General features: G+C 35.9%; 1 protein-coding gene across 2 annotated transcripts in view; it reads right to left on the bottom strand.

The window, feature by feature from the left end:
• The window catches only part of EPS8L1 (EPS8 signaling adaptor L1), a 77,458-nt gene that overhangs the window by 47,726 nt on the left and 13,477 nt on the right, over positions 1–16,255 (bottom strand). For both annotated transcript variants that reach the window (XM_072425859.1, XM_072425860.1), the window contains exon 3: positions 13,027–13,067. In XM_072425859.1, the coding sequence (XP_072281960.1) occupies positions 13,027–13,067 (41 nt within the window). The remainder of the gene's footprint in view (positions 1–13,026; positions 13,068–16,255) is intronic.

Genomic DNA, 16,255 nt, shown 5'->3' with positions numbered 1-16,255 from the left:
GTGTAGACTAAGCCTAAAGAAACTAAAAGCCTGTCAACATGGACTAAAGCTACGTACACACTTCCAATTATTATCGTTGGTAAACGAACGACGAACGATCCTGCACGATATCTGCGAACGATCGTATAGCACCGATCCTGTACATACAGATAACGACACGATCGTTCGTAGATATTGTACACACAATAGATGCGATCGTTTGAACGATACAGGAAGTTACGTGCACCACAGGAACGTTCGTTCATCACGCATGCTCAGACCATGGACGATCAATGAACGATCGTACACACGAACGATGGTCAACGATCGTCGTCCAATCCGATCTGCCGGTCCGGTCGTTCATTTCCAACGACTTTCCTCGTTCGTCAGCGTCGTTGGTTACTTTTTTTACGAACGATTTTTGCCCAATCGATCGTCCGTCGTTCGTTCGTCGTTCATTTTGAACGATAAAAATTGGAAGTGTGTACGCAGCTTAAGAGTCTCAAACTCATGTCAAACACTAGGTAAAAATTAACTTATGGGTAGAGTGGATTTTTGATTAACACAAGCTCAGTGATTTTAGCTGCAGTTAAAAAAAAAAAAAAATATTCAGTGCCTCACACAAATCAACATTTAATCACTGCATTCCAACTCGCAAGATTGTTACAATAAAAGTTACAATAGAAAAAAACACCTAAAAAAAATTAAGTGGTTACTGACTTAACTGCTCGTGTGTGCCTAATATTTGACAGTAAGAACCTAGGGGCAGTAAGATGGTAAAATGCTGCTAGTCTGAGCCTTCCTGTCCAACTTCAAAAAAACTGAATCTAATAATTAACTTATTTTTGTTTAAAAAATGTTTCCATATTTAAAGATTTAAAACAAATGTGAAAGTTTAAAGTGTATCCTATAAAACAGGAAATGGTAAAGGAAAGATGAGGGTGCTGCCTATACAACCAGGTATCAAGAGAAAACTGGTGCAGACAAGACAACACCCTATCCATATATAGTTTGTGGTTGCTTCTGCTTCTGCATTGCTATCTTCAGCAATCTTCATTCTGTCTCAACACCAAGCAAAACAAGTGTATTGGCTGGGTCTGATGACAACGCCTCTCAGGGTTAAGGTGTGCTACATGTACACAGGTTAGCTGCTGGATTGTTTGAGTTTCTATTTTATGTGCTGCCAACACCCAACATACTCGACTTTCAAGTGTACAAGTGTACGCAAGTGACAAGCAGACTTTAGGCATAATAGCCCATAATGGTATTGAGAAAAAATAGCTTTAAAAAAAAAAGAACTTTGTACTTTTTTTATACTTACGAAATGTTTACTGTATCCAGATTTTGAACCCTGTATTTTTATGAAGTCATCAATAGTAAAAAAAATAGCATGTGCACGAACCAAACCTTTATTAAAGCTGTCAATAGAAGTTAGACAGACAATCGTGTAGCAATTGCTTTCATCTATTAGACACCAAATAAATCAAGATCTGCACCTTTATTATAAGAGAAAACACACCCCACAACAGTAAGACAGGGCTTCCAACACTCTTTTTTAAACTGTAAACTTATTTTAAATTATGTACAATGCTATAGGAGCAGTGGGATTCCAACTCCTTCCAAGATTCCAATTACTGGAAAAACAGCCAAGCGCTATTGCAGAGAAATCTCATCACTGGATTCCCCATTGTGTGAAAAGGCTATACAGATGCAATATCACTATAGCTGGAAACCATTGTTAGTGATTGTTTCCAGTAACAGTCAGTGATTATTGTAGAGGATTGAACAATCAATGTACAGACAATGTTGTTTGTTCTTTTGAGATTGAAGGGGGACAAAAATCCAATGTATTTTACCTGCCACATCCCAGCTATATAATAATACATATTTTGGGGATTCTTTGAAGATACCATGGGAAATATTTGTCACTAGTTATATAACACATTGCACTGTTGCTGCTCTGACAAATCATACCAACAAGTAGGGAGATAAATTACATTTTACCTAGTGGTTTATTGTATTTTAGATACAGGGCCAACTGTATTTTACAGGATGGGATAGCATTTATTCATGATTCTACAATCCAGCTACGGAATAATCAATCTCTTCAGAGGTAATTTAAGAAGTATGCACACTGTCATTGGGTAAACATTTCTTGTGCGTTGTTTGTGCCAAATGAGGAGGAAAGGAGGCCCTCTGCAGTCACAAAATTGTATCAGGGAAAACAACTCTATTTCTTCTTGACAGTCTCTCAGAAAACCACAGAATGTCTGACAGGATCAGAGTGTTATAACTGGCAAACAACATACAACAGATAACATTGAGTTGATATATGTTCCCTGCAATATGTGGGGAAATTTCTGTCTGCAATAATGTTACTCTTTAGTACACATTATTTACACAGATTGTATTTAACACTTGGCAGCTACATACTGGAGTGCAGCACCATAATTTATTCAATGTACTGATGTACTAATGTTCCAAAGGGCTGGTTTTACAGTGACCATGCTTTCCTTTAAAGGCTAGTGTACATGTCCACATATTTGCCCTTATTGAAACTCTAGTCAGTGGTGTAGGCCTGCTTCTTTAGAGATTTCTTCATTGAAGACACACTAAATGGTGCACCAAGCTGACTACTAATTAAAGCCTTTTGAATTGTTCATTACTTTACAATAAAAGCTATTAAGGCTTTACAAAGGAACACCTCCCTGTTATGTACATTTCTGAAAACTCATAACAAACCAAAGTGCAATGGAAACATTCTATGTTATATTTCTGCAATATGAACTTTGGTTGTATACATTTAATTTCTCTGCTTGCTGTAAGATTACAGAAAAAATAACTTATTTAGGGTTTTGTTTTTTTTATTGTAGCTAAACAAGGTTTTGGTATTCTGCAGTGAACTTCCACTGAGATTATTTGCCCTGGAAGTGTACTAACTGTTGCTGGTTCCCTCAGGAACAGCTCTGGTTGTTCATTTTCCCTTCACTGACAGCTCAGTGCACTGTCAGGGGTTTGTTCAAGGAAAGTCAGCCTGCCATCTAGCAGAACCAGTTTTTCTTGTGACAGAAGAAGAGGTGAATAATTTGGCACTATCTTTGATTTTTGATTATTTAAGAGATAAAAGAGCTTTGTCTGGACTTTTACTTTATGGATGGAGTAGGGGAGCATAGGAGTCTCAGAAACAAAACCAACAGAGACAAAATAGAGAAAAACAAGTGTCAAAAGTCTCTTTGACAGGAAGTGATAGGGAATAATTTTAGGGGGTGACACAAAGAGCAAAACAAACCTGACAGACAAACTCAGCTTTCTCATACTTCATTTCTGATTTTCCCTTTCGGTTGCCAAATGTGGAGTGTTTAATGATTTAAAAAATCTGATGATCTGACAGCCTTCAAAAATTTCTTCTGACTGCTTCATTAACATGATCTTAGACTTGGCGAATTATACATATTTATGTCTATGCTAAGAAAGACTACTTTTGCAGCAGTCTGCATCAAAGCAAGGCAACATTTCAAATTATGTAGAAGTGATTGTATATCTTTCAGAATGACTCAAGCCATTGTATTCTTACTTCATCCCATTAAAGTCATGGGCCAGTAGGAGAATTGGCACCTAAAGCATAACCAAATCATGAAAACTAAAACATTCTGGCCAGGCATGTGCACGTTATTCAGTTGCTACCGTAGCTTAAGGCGAAAAGGTAAAAGTTCCCCACCCCTTAGCTGTGTCTTACTTTTCTTTACAAACACATACATTTTTTTTTTATTTTATATTTTAATTTTCTGCTGCACTTTTAGTACTCCTGTATTTCACAGTTAAGCTACATAATAATAAGCACCACTAGGTATCTCTAACATTTTTAGAGTGCTCTAGGAGCCCCAACTGTGGCAGGCGCAGCACCATGAGGTGCCTTGTGCGCTGTGGCATTAGAAGAATTATTATTTCTGTCTCTCTTTAGTCTGATTAGACTGTCTTTACTCTACAATTCCTCTAATACCGTTCCATAAAAGTAGTAGGTTTAAAGAGCACACCAAATACTTTAGATAACTTCTTTAATAACTTCAAACTTTCTTCATATGACACTGCTGATTCTGCAGTGGAAAGTCAATGTACAAACATGTGTTGGATGAGATCACAAAATGATCGTTGAAGTTGGTTAGTTTGTTTGCTGGTTTGTTTGCTGATGATAATGATAATGATACTGATACTGGTGCTGGTGATGGTAATGATACTGGTAATGATACTGGTGCTGGTGATGGTAATGATACTGATACTGATACTGGTGCTGGTGATGGTAATGATACTGGTGGAACTGTAAGCAAACACATGAGAGGTTCAGCAGACAGTCCCAATCACTATTAAACTACAGGAATCTTTATAACTGCATTAAATACCTTTTTTGGCCTTTTGTCTACTTCTATGAAACTCTCTGGCTGGAACTCCGGCTGTTCTCTCTCTCTTTTCTCTCTCTCTGTTAGCACGCTGAATACAGCCTGGTTTGCTAGGGAATTTCCCCATAGACACAGTGTAAGGCTGGTTGTGATTGGTTGAGGCCTCTGCATAGTGTAAGACTCACTGTGATTAGCTTACCTCTTCTAACTAGATAATGACTCTTAAAGGTATATTTTCCTTTTCTGCCTATGTTAACAAAATGCATATATAAAACTGTTATAAACATTCACAACCATAAAATACAGTGATAACTCTGCATCTAGCCTAAATATTTGAGCATATGAGCTGTATAGTGGGGTTATTGGCAGGTTTAGGTGTATGCAGAATATGCTGCACCAATAATCTAGGACAGGTTTTAGCTGGCCAGTTACACCAACTGTGGGGCTTACTTGACCAGTTTATCAAAGGACACAGAAGAGTCAAGGTTGTTAGGAATAATTACCAGTTTGAAGTTAATAATATATACTTCCACTTGACAGTTTCCTATTAAATTTAAAAATGGTAAAACACAGAAACTGTATTGTATTTTTTGTTATTTGATATTTTTCACCAAAAAAAAAAACATTTTTGGTGAAATTTTGACATTTGTAATTGTTTGCTTTAAAATATTGTTACAAATAAATTTAAAGAGACTCTGTGATGGGGGCAAAAAAGAAAATGGCTGCAGACAAAAACTGGTTGGAGTATTGGTGAGAAGCATTCACCCTTTTAAAAACATGTTTAACTAGAAAATCATTCAGCTTTAAATTTACTGGCCCCAACACTTTAACCAGTCCTATCCCACGATCAATCCTTAACCTAATACTGCTAAAGCTGCAGCAGGTATAAAGTGTAGGCATAGCTGCAGTAGCCTATCAAATCCTCTTGTCATAGACTTTTCTAACAAGCCCACATTTCTGGGGAGTGTTACAACTTGTCATTTGAGATGAGATAAACTTCAAATATAAAAAAAATTACAAGCAGGTGGGTTCTCAAATGCAGAAAGGACATGTTATGTTTCTTCAGCAATAAAATAAACTTATTGGCTGGTTTGCAACGTTTAACTAAATGTCCCTCTCTTTGCTCCTTCCCCCAGTCCTCTTGAGTTCAGGATCTTCAACCGTCTTGACTGGCCAAGTCAGAATGCTATATCTCCTGCACTTTGGAGTTAATTTATTCCCAGCAGTTAGCTATGCCAGGATTGTACACAGAGCTGTACATTTATATAATTGAGTACATATATATAAGAAGGATACAAAAAGACAGAAGCACCTATCATCTTTTGGGTTATAAGAGAAGAAAACAGAGGGTGGAAGAGCTTACAATCTGTTGGCATATAAAAAAGGAGACTCAGAAGTGTTTGCAATCCATTAGGGTGTAAGGGATGTTACAGAAAGGGCAAGAACTTAAAATATATCAGTGATACAGAAGGTATAATCAGAATATGCAGAAGGTGTGTATTATCTTTAGGGTGTACAATAGAATAGCTAACAGTGTATAAGGATAACAGGGAGAATACTGAAGAATATATACTATTTTCTCTTACAGCTCCGATTCAATTATTTGTTACCATTTAGTGTTATTTTTGAAGAAAAACCTATGGAAATGCCAATTTCCAAGTTCTCTAAAACCCTCTCTATATTTCTGAGAGTAAAGCTACGTACACACGGCAGATTTTTATCGCCCGATAATCGGCATCGGCCAATTATCGGGCGAAAATCTTCCGTGTGTACAGTCGGTGTTGTCCATCGTCCGGACGACCGACCTGCCGGATCCACGGACGATGGACGACAGCCGATCGTAATGAAAGGGAAGGGGAGAGCGCGCAGCAGGGTGCCGCTCCGTCGCTCTCCCCCCTCCCCTCTCCATAGAGCATGAACGGTGCTGTATGTACAGCATCGTTCATGCATCTTGCAGCCCCTTGTCGTTGGAAAGGATCGTGAAAGATCCTTTCCAATGACAAAAATTGCAAGTGTGTACGCAGCTTAAGGTTGCAAGACACAGACTTATTTGATAAGAATGTGCTGTCTCACCAAAAAGCCTTCTAAATGTGACAAACTGACTAAAACAATAAGAGATATTTACACAATCCATTGTTATGTAAACACATGTGCATTATTGCTTGTTAAGTTAGACCAGCCCATTATGATAAAGAGCATAAACCCTGTTAAAAAAATACAGTATACCACAATGTGCTGTATGTGCATTGTGGTGCAGTGCAGAGATGTGCTGGAAATAGTATGTGTTCAGATTTATTGTTACATTGAGTAATTAGGTACAAAAATGCTGTCAAAGGAATGGAACTAAGCAGTAGGGAAAGGAAAAAGGGAAGATTCTCAAGGATGTACCTATCTATGTAAAACTATCGAAAAGAACCCGGGGGACCCACATTATTGTTAGTTTTAATATGCTAGGCTTTTAGGGCATATTTTTGCTTTTTTTCAACCCATCAAGGCAAACAATGTTTTGCATTAGTATTTATATATGGGTACTGCCAAATATACCTATATATTTGATTATATGTATGGCATTTATTATGTAAACCTTTTTTCTGGAATTGGAAATGGGTTGGCATAGGTGTGTATCTGAAAAGCTGTGCAAGTCAGATCTTCAAATAGCCATGATCTGTTTATGTCCTAATTAGAAATACATTTACCCACAATAAACGTTTTTTGGTCCCTCAAATCAGGGATACATCTAATTATTTGTTTAATACTATAGTGACCTGCAGGCTTCAAACACATTTCAGTGTTGCTATAGAACACACACATTTACGATGGCTATTTCAGCCTTTTTAAGAGCTAAAAGGCACATTTTAACTTGTTGGTGAAACTTACCAGCCAAAAAAAATAAATAAATAAAAGACACTAGTCACTTTCTTTTCCAATGTTCGCATAGAGACAAGGCCTTATATAATTCATTCTTCCTTCCACATGTCAAGGAAATTGGTTCCCTTTGTTGCTTAGAATACAAAGCCATAAAATGCAAGTGTACAGTTCTGCACAGTCACCCTCACAACTGGATACCATCCATACAGTAAAATAAATGTAACTTTATTTTAAAAAATGCATACAGAAAAGTTTATTATTGCAGGAAAGATATACCATGTGTTTTCTAAAAGAAATGCCCCTGCAAAAAATACTGTAGATTGTATTCTGCGCTGCAATAGATGCTGATGCCAGTAGAACAGATGACAATGGAAACCCTACAAACAGAGGTTACAATACCCTGGTGGTGCAAAAATAGAGTTCTAGCATGGTAATTTTTGATGTTTGCATGGTTGCACTTTGCCAACCCCAAGCTCATGCCCTCTTTACTCCCTCATTGCTAGGGAGGCCACCTTTCACACTTAAACAATTAGGCTAATGTTACACCTAATTGTTTTTGCTTAACAATGCCCATACAGTTTTATATACATTCTTAAGAGTTCATAAAGACGTTTAAACGTTTAAATGTAGACGTAGCTCCAGGTAATAGCTTCACTGACACTGGTTTTATATTTTCAATTGTTATCACTCCTTGTTATCACTTTTTAAATATGGGAAGAGAAAAAAATAATTTGTGTTTTTTTAACATTTAACTTAAAGTTCAGCTGAAAATATTTATGATATTTTTTTTAATATGCAATAACTTTTTTTTCTGGCCACTGCCATTGAGGCAGGATATACACAAAATTATCCACAAGCAGAGATGCTTTAAAATGTAACTTGTAATGTGTTGTTAATAAACAGCACAAAGAGCAACGTATGTGCAAAGTGCAGTAAATTATATTAACAATCTGAATTAACCTTAAAAAAAGGTCAAGGCAGGTAAAAGGTGCACCTTAAATCTTGGCTGTAGAGGATGTATTTTACTGCTTCTGCTATTTTATTAAATCATTTTTTTCAATGTTTATGTTATCCAAGGATACTGGCCTGTCATCACAGAACAAGCTATAAAGCATTTTATACAAAGTTGAAAGTGTAACATTGTTTCCTTTATTGTTTCTATAAGGACATACATTTTTAAAACTTCTTCATGTATGGTCATTTTGATGTGATTTAATAACATCTCAACATACAGTTTATTGGAGTGTGATGGCACCAAATTAAAAATTTCAATTGTCCTAGCTGGATGAAAATTTACAATTGGTATCTATATAATAAAAACTGCACTGTGTATGCTTCATGCAGGTAGTTTTACCTGTCTGCAGGTGAAATATTGGATTAGTTGTTTATTACAGTTTCAAATATGAACACTGCATCCCAGGTGAGGTACAGCCCAGGGTATGTATGCATAGTTTACAGAGCCAACACCCTTAGCTAATATTTGAGAAATGCATACAACATCTACTGTGTTTCATTTGGAGTTATGCTTCTCTATACCAATAATATCTTAAAAATGCATTACTCATTACCTAAAATTGTCCCATTATTGCATAGAATGTCCACCTTTTTACTAAAGGAGAACATACGGCCCTTTTTGTAGGGTATTTATGGGCTGGACCAGTCTTAATCAGTACAGAAATATCTGGTCTTAACCCAACAAATAACTAATAATTTGATGGTCATGCTGGCTTGTATGGGAATGCTAATACCTTCAGCCCTAATAAAATGCAGCTGAGTATTGGCAGAGCATTTCATTCTAACAGGTGTTCATAAAAAAGGTTTAATATTATTTGTAATCCTATTGTTGTGTGATGTAGACTCATACCTTTACATAATGTGGTGCTGAGCTTATAGTTCCAAATTTTTTTCTGGTGTACCACATTGCATGAGATTCATGGCAAGGACTGTCATTTAGATTATTGTTTAGTTTATTTTTATAAACTACTGAGAATATATCTGTAACCAAAACAGATTGTGTTTGTAATAATGGATGAGGTTATGTACAAAATCCACAGCCACAATAAAGCTATGGACGTGCCCTTTTCAATGTACTCTTTTCTGTTACTGGGCAAGGTTTGTATTTGTTATGTAATGGGAATGCATATGGCTTTCAGCAGCCAAGAAATGTATTAAATAAAACAAAAAACAAACAAGATAAAATTCACCGGACATGAAAAACAGACATGCTGTGCAGTAAAGCACTGTTTACATGGGACAAGCTCTCATAATCAATACCTATGTTCAGGACCCAGTATTGATAAATACATTTTACACATATTATCAACATTAGAACTCTTATGTGACAGATATGTACGTATTCACAAGCAAATGCACTAATATTATAGGAATGAAACCAAACAGGGTGTGGTGAACATTTGTGCCATGAAGACTAAACCTTCCTACCAGGGACTGATAAGTAAAAGCAAGTATACCTTTGAAGGTTATGGTGAGAGACAACTAAAGGAATCCAAATGCATTCCAACTGAACTAGTGCATTTTGCATGGCTCTACCCACCCTCTAATCCTTTTAATTCTGGAATATGCAATGGAATGAGACATTTAAATACCTTCTATTTTACTATGTAACACACTGAATATAGAGCAGAAATGCAAATATTTTATATGTAAAGTCCCAAGTTATTGACACCAAGTCCCAAGTCAAGTCTCAATTCACCAAGATTTCTTCCATGTCGAGTCCCAAGTCAAGTCACTTCATTTATCCCCATTTGTCCCCATATAGAAACAGAGCTCTGATCCTTTTCTTGAGCACAGGATCACATTCTAAGTCCACTGCTTTCTCCTCTGACAGTTGAAGGGGGCAGGGAAGAAGGCAGTGAGGCCACTCGAGTTCCAACCTCTTGATATTTCAATACTGGAACTGCGATTCAGCATTGTCCGCCTTTTCAAGAAAATAATAAAACAATATGCGGCAAATTGCCATTACTGGCAAAGATGATTGTGGAAAATGAATCTGCACAGACTGAGCAGATTGATTGTGGAAAATGAATCTGCACAGACTGAGCAGATTTTTCATGCAGAATTGTCGGAATTGGCTAATCTGTAATTATGTACTACCTTCAGAATAAACAATTCTCCCTATTTTTTGGATGTTGGTACCAATTGCAAGAAATTAATTTTCCAATTTGCAAAAATCTCTTATTTATCCACTACCTCAAGCCTTGGGTCCAGCCCAGGAGTAAAATCTGGGTTGCACCACAAAGGAGTAAGGGGCGTATGATTTGAACATATATTAGCATTGTTCTTAATACTATCCCACATTGATAGACTGCTTGCCAGGGAGGAACAGGCAATTTTTCTACAGAATTTGGATATCTACATGAACATTTCTATCCCTTTTGGTTTGCAAGCCAAAGCTTCAATTTCCACCATTGGAATCTCTACCCCATTAACGTAAGTAAGAAGTGAACAATCTTTGCCGCTTTATAGTATTGATATAGATTAGGAACTCCCCCCCCCCCCACCTTAGACTAGAGGCCATTAATAAAGATCTATCCAACCTGCTTTTTTGTTGCATCAAATGAATTACATAACTTTTTGATTGTAACCCTTCCAACTTCTAGTTTAGGATAGGGTTAGGATGTGTACCAAATACATAAAAAATCCGGGGCAATATACTCATTTTTATTGTTGCTATTCTACCTATTCATGGTGGAGGGGAGGAAGATATCCTTCTCATATCAGGCAGAACTTTCCTAAAAAGGGATACATAGTTTGCTTTATAAAACTCCTGATAAAATTAAGTGATCTGGATTCCCAATTTAAAGATTTAAGTCCCTATTCAAAATCAAAGTTTTGTTTAGGTTTCATAGGTTTAATTTTGTTTAGGTTTAACCATCTCTGATGCAAGATTAATATCCAATGCCACAGATGTATCTCTATTCACCTTTAAACCTGACAGAGGCAAACGTTTTTACTTCTTTAAACACATTTGGTAATGTTAACAGAGGCTGAGTTATATACATAGGATTTCATCCACAAAGAGAGCACATTTATGTTCAGTAGATGCACTTATAATTCCATGAATATTTTGATTTGCTCTAATGTGAAGAGCTAGTGGCTCAATCCCAATTGCGAATAAAAGTGGAAAAAGTAGGCTCCCTTGTCTAGTACCCTATGTATACTAAATCATTCAAATTATTTTGTATTGGATTTAATACAAAACAACCGTTTAGAATCCAATACAAAGTAATCAATAAATTATTTATTTATAATTATATTATATATATATATAATATATGCTGTACAGTTATATTACAGGTTTCAGTATTTTTATGCACCCTTGTTTTAACAGTTTTTTTATTTAAAGTTTATAATTAAATTTAATAAATAATGGACATATTTCACTGAGTTATGCCTAGGAATTATAGGCCTACAATGTAAAATAAATTTCCATGCAAAACAATGTACCACTTTTGGCGTAAAAATATGGACAGAATTAGACTGCCAGGGGGGTTAATATACTCATGGGAAAATTACTGTATTTAGTTTTTGTATCAATAAAAAGAATGAAATAGAAAAGAACAGTAAACACATTTATCATATAAGATCAACGTAAAGCATACAATGCCAAAGAAAACAACAATAAACCTAAAATAATTATTTCTACATATTCCTGTGTCCACAAATCAATTTGACTACTATTTATTCTAATTTCTTGTAAATTTCAAATACAATGTAAAATTACAATATTGTCACGTGTTGCTACTTCCCATGATGATTACACTGTTCTTTTTAAATAAATGTCACCATACCTGACAGACTGGAATAACCAGTAGAGAATCCTCTAATCAACTGGACATTTTTAGATCACATTGCCATTAACATGTACACAATTCAGGGCACTCCCATCAGTGTAAAAGGTACCTGTAGTCACAGGAGGGTGATCAGAAGAACTGACTATTCAATAGATATTCTGTAAAGCAGTCTTTACATAAATATGCTTCGTATTGTAAAAAAAATCGCCATAGTACAGAATGGGGTCTCTGGATGGCTGTAATGGGTAAAAATCACCCAATGTCTGTTATTCTTTGCCTAATAGGCCAGGTATTGAATCTACCGAAAAACTTTTCTGGGACTGGCTATAGCCATTTGCCGCCAGTCTGAACCTCACATGGTGGTAAGTATGGATGAGGAAATCTGCCCAGGTTTGGGTTCCATACAGTTCCATGAATCTTGCTCACAGATTGCAGACTTTTGACTTAACTTAAAGTCTTTGGTGGTGAATCCTGTTATTTGATTCTGGACATTTGTAGGGCTAATAGGCAATACATAGTAATTCACTCTATAAAGAAGTGTCCACTTTTTCCCTTATTCCAGATATTGACTCTTGTAAGCTGAACAAGGAGCAAATCAGTGCACTGTATTATAGGTCATTTGTTAGTCCAAACAAAGGCCCCTGGGTTAAAAGTTAGTGAACCTAACTTCATCCCTAGTGGTGAGCAGAATTAAAAAAATAGTAAGTTAAGGAGATCTTCCAACAATATGAAGAAAACCTTTAAAAAGCGCATAGCTACATTAAGCTCTCTATTCCCTGTTCCTGCCACTGTAGATAATTATTCAGTATGACTACTAAGAGTGCATTTACTATTAAAACATGAATCTGGGTTATTGACAGAATGTATTTTTTTTTACCAAAATGAGTGGATCGATACATGTATAGAAGCTCTTTTGTTGGTAACATGCACAAAAATGTACCCTTTATTTTCAAAAGTGCAACCAGACTTACCATATATGGATTTGGCATTGGGTTTTGATATCCCATTCAAACTAAAATAAAGATAAGAATAAAAAAAGTCAAAAAAGGAAAAGCACAGACTACTTGCCTATGATCTATAAAAACTACTGTTGCAATGATTTAATCATTATAATATGCCTAGTAACAAAAACATCCAGCGGGAGTCAGAAAAACCACCGCCAAAATAGACCAGGACCATAAGGTAACAACAATTTTTTCCAAATTAGAATGATGATTATATGATGTAATCAAGCTTTTTCAAAGCAATCGCTGCCCGCAAAATCTGAAATGCCTTTTAAAGGTACCTAAACAATGAGCCGCTTACTGCAATTATCCTTTATATGCACCATGTAGGCCATTGGAGGCCTCATTTTGTAAATGCTAGATGCCTGGGTGTGCCTGACATCCGTATGTTTTAGTTACAGCCCTGTAAGGCTGCAAATGACCGCCAGAACCTCTTATCATGATACTTATTTCAGTTTAAAGGTAATAAAGAGAGTAGAAAAATTAAAGTGTCAGAATTACAGCCTGTGAACTGGCAATTTTAAAGGAAAGTTCAGTAATGGCATGCTTGATTGTCCTATGACATTGTCCTCTTCATTTATTCAAAATTTTCCATTACCATATTTGTGGATTTTCCAAAAGCTGTAACATTGAGTTCAATAACTAAAGAGGCTGGGGTGGGGTGGGGGCTCGAAAGTACTAATTTACTGTTCAAATAGTTAAAACACACTGCACAGCTTCATGAAAAGTCCTAATAATGTCATCTGAATATTTTATTTAAACAGCCACAATTGTTTTTTTAAGAAAAGGCTGTAACTGACTATTTGCCCATTTAAAGGAAGTTTATCAATTGACTATGAAAAAAAAAACTATGGGAATACTGGTAAATATTGTATAGCTAATGAGCTAAAATTGTATAGCTAATGAGCTAAAATCTGATGCAAATCCAACTTTTGGTTTTAAAAGCATGACTCCTTTTTATGTTTTTATTTTGTGACATGTTCCTTCAGGTGCCCCTGATCTTTTTCCCTCAGCAACTTTATGTTTAGAGAAAAAATCTTGTGATCATTTATGCTAAACTTTTAAAGGAAAAATGTGTAATGTGATATTGCTGAACATAGAAGTAGACTGGCTGTCATGAAAATTTCTAAACCTGATGTTTAATCTGCTTATATTTTTCCCTTCCTGGTCCCTATTTCCCCATGCTGATAACAATTTCAATAAATCATTTAGTTTTCCATTATAAACAGTTATGATATACAGAATGTGCAGGCAGATAATGACTGGTGGAAGGGGCCGGCAGGGTGCTAGACATAACTTTCTAAGAATGTCATAGCACACTGCCTCAGAATTTCTTTTCAGATCTTAGGGTTCAAATGTGAGCAGTAAGCTGGCTTCCTAAATGAATACAAATATCAAAATGGTTTGATGAATTCATGTTAGCCTGCAGTAATGGGAATTCCTAGGCATGAATGCACTTCCTACATGCTTTGACAGTAGCTTATAACACGATACTGAGCCTCAAAGATTGAATGAAATAAGTTCAAAGAAATTGATCAGTACTCATTTTTTTAGCATGCAAGTTTTAAACAACAAAAAAACTTTCTTTTTTTAATGTTTTATTTTTTTTATATATTCAACTCTAAATAATACAATGGCCATAATTGTAATGCATTTTGGAAGATCCTGATACTCTTCTTTTTATGTGGTTCACCCGGTCTGGGACTAAATCATAGAGGTGGCAAGCCTACCTAGAATGGTACTGAACAGATTTCAGAAATTTGTGAAATAGTATCTAATAGACAGCTATGTTAACTAGACTAGATTTCTTGGATAGTGAGATCTAGTGCTAGATCAGAGCTAGATTTTTTTAATCTGCATACCGGAAATTGTGGGCTAGGCCAGGCTGTTTTTTAGGAGAAAAGTACAATGAACTTGAGCTGTTTGCCCTCCTCACAAGCATTATTCCCCAACTATCTGTTGAAATGTATGCATTTCCTTATTACACCTTTGACACAGATGACAAAGAAAATAAGAGCCCCGTGGATTGTGTTAAAACAACTACATTTTATGAGTTTATTAGGTTTCTTTGAAGAAACAATATACATAAAAAAGGCGAGGCATGCAAAAAAGGAAGTAGTCAAAACAAACAATACCAAGTTGGTAAAAATGTGGCTTTTTTGTATGTTCTTCATGTTTACATTACATGGAACAAACCATGTTGACAGCTTTTAAAAAAAAAAAGGTTTTGCAGAGGGCATTGATGATATTTGGTCATCATGGAAAACAATTGGTGTATAATGATCCAACCAACCAACTTCAGGAAATAATAAAGCATTCTATTCAACCAAACCATGACCATTTTTACAGATGGGGCCCCTTTTTATTAAACAATGTCCTTTTTATTAATGTTAGAGATAGGCATTATAGCCATATAAGCACCCTACAGTATAATGAAGAGTTGTGATGGATCCCTGCATTCTTTTACATAAACCTGTTTTGGTAAATATAGACTTCTGAGAGACATGAAACAAACATGAGATGAAATTCAATTTTTTCAAGCTGACATTATCAAACCACTATGATTCCGTATGTTAATCTATGCTATCCGTAATATAATTTTCTGCAGTCTTTCTTAACAAGAGCTCCATAAAACTAACATTACCATAAAAACATACCCATTAAACCTCTGTGCTTTGTATAGTTCTGGTACCTGCAGTGTGAAACCTGTGGAGCCTCTTCATTCATCTATCTGATAGGAAACAACTAATACGAATACCTCTGAGTCTCTAAATTGTTTGCATGATTTCCTCTTCCCACCACTGTAAGTGAAATGATTTCAAATGATCACTAATGTAACAAGGCAGTTCGTTGTAAAGGAGCCCTTCTCATCCTGACCATAAATGTAAGGCACACCTTACATTTGACACCTCTTCTATTAATTGTCAATGCACAAGGGACATCCTTTCCTGACAACCAATGCACACAGGTATTTTTTCAAAACACCACCAATGTTTAGTGCAATTTCTCCAATGACCCCTGAATAAAGGAGTGTATTTATCTAATAAAAATTAATCAATTTCATGTAAAAGGTACTAATCATCTGTGTGAAAGGGTGCTTTTCTGGTGTAGTAATGGGAAGTTTCTTTACTGACCACCAGTGTAAGGCACTGTTTCTCCACTGAAAACCAATGTTAGAAATCACCACAATTTTCCC

Source organism: Pyxicephalus adspersus, chromosome 11 (genome assembly GCF_032062135.1).
Source record: "Pyxicephalus adspersus chromosome 11, UCB_Pads_2.0, whole genome shotgun sequence".
In the NCBI taxonomy this organism is placed as follows: Eukaryota; Metazoa; Chordata; class Amphibia; order Anura; family Pyxicephalidae; genus Pyxicephalus; species Pyxicephalus adspersus.
This window is presented reverse-complemented; position numbering and strand designations above follow the sequence as displayed.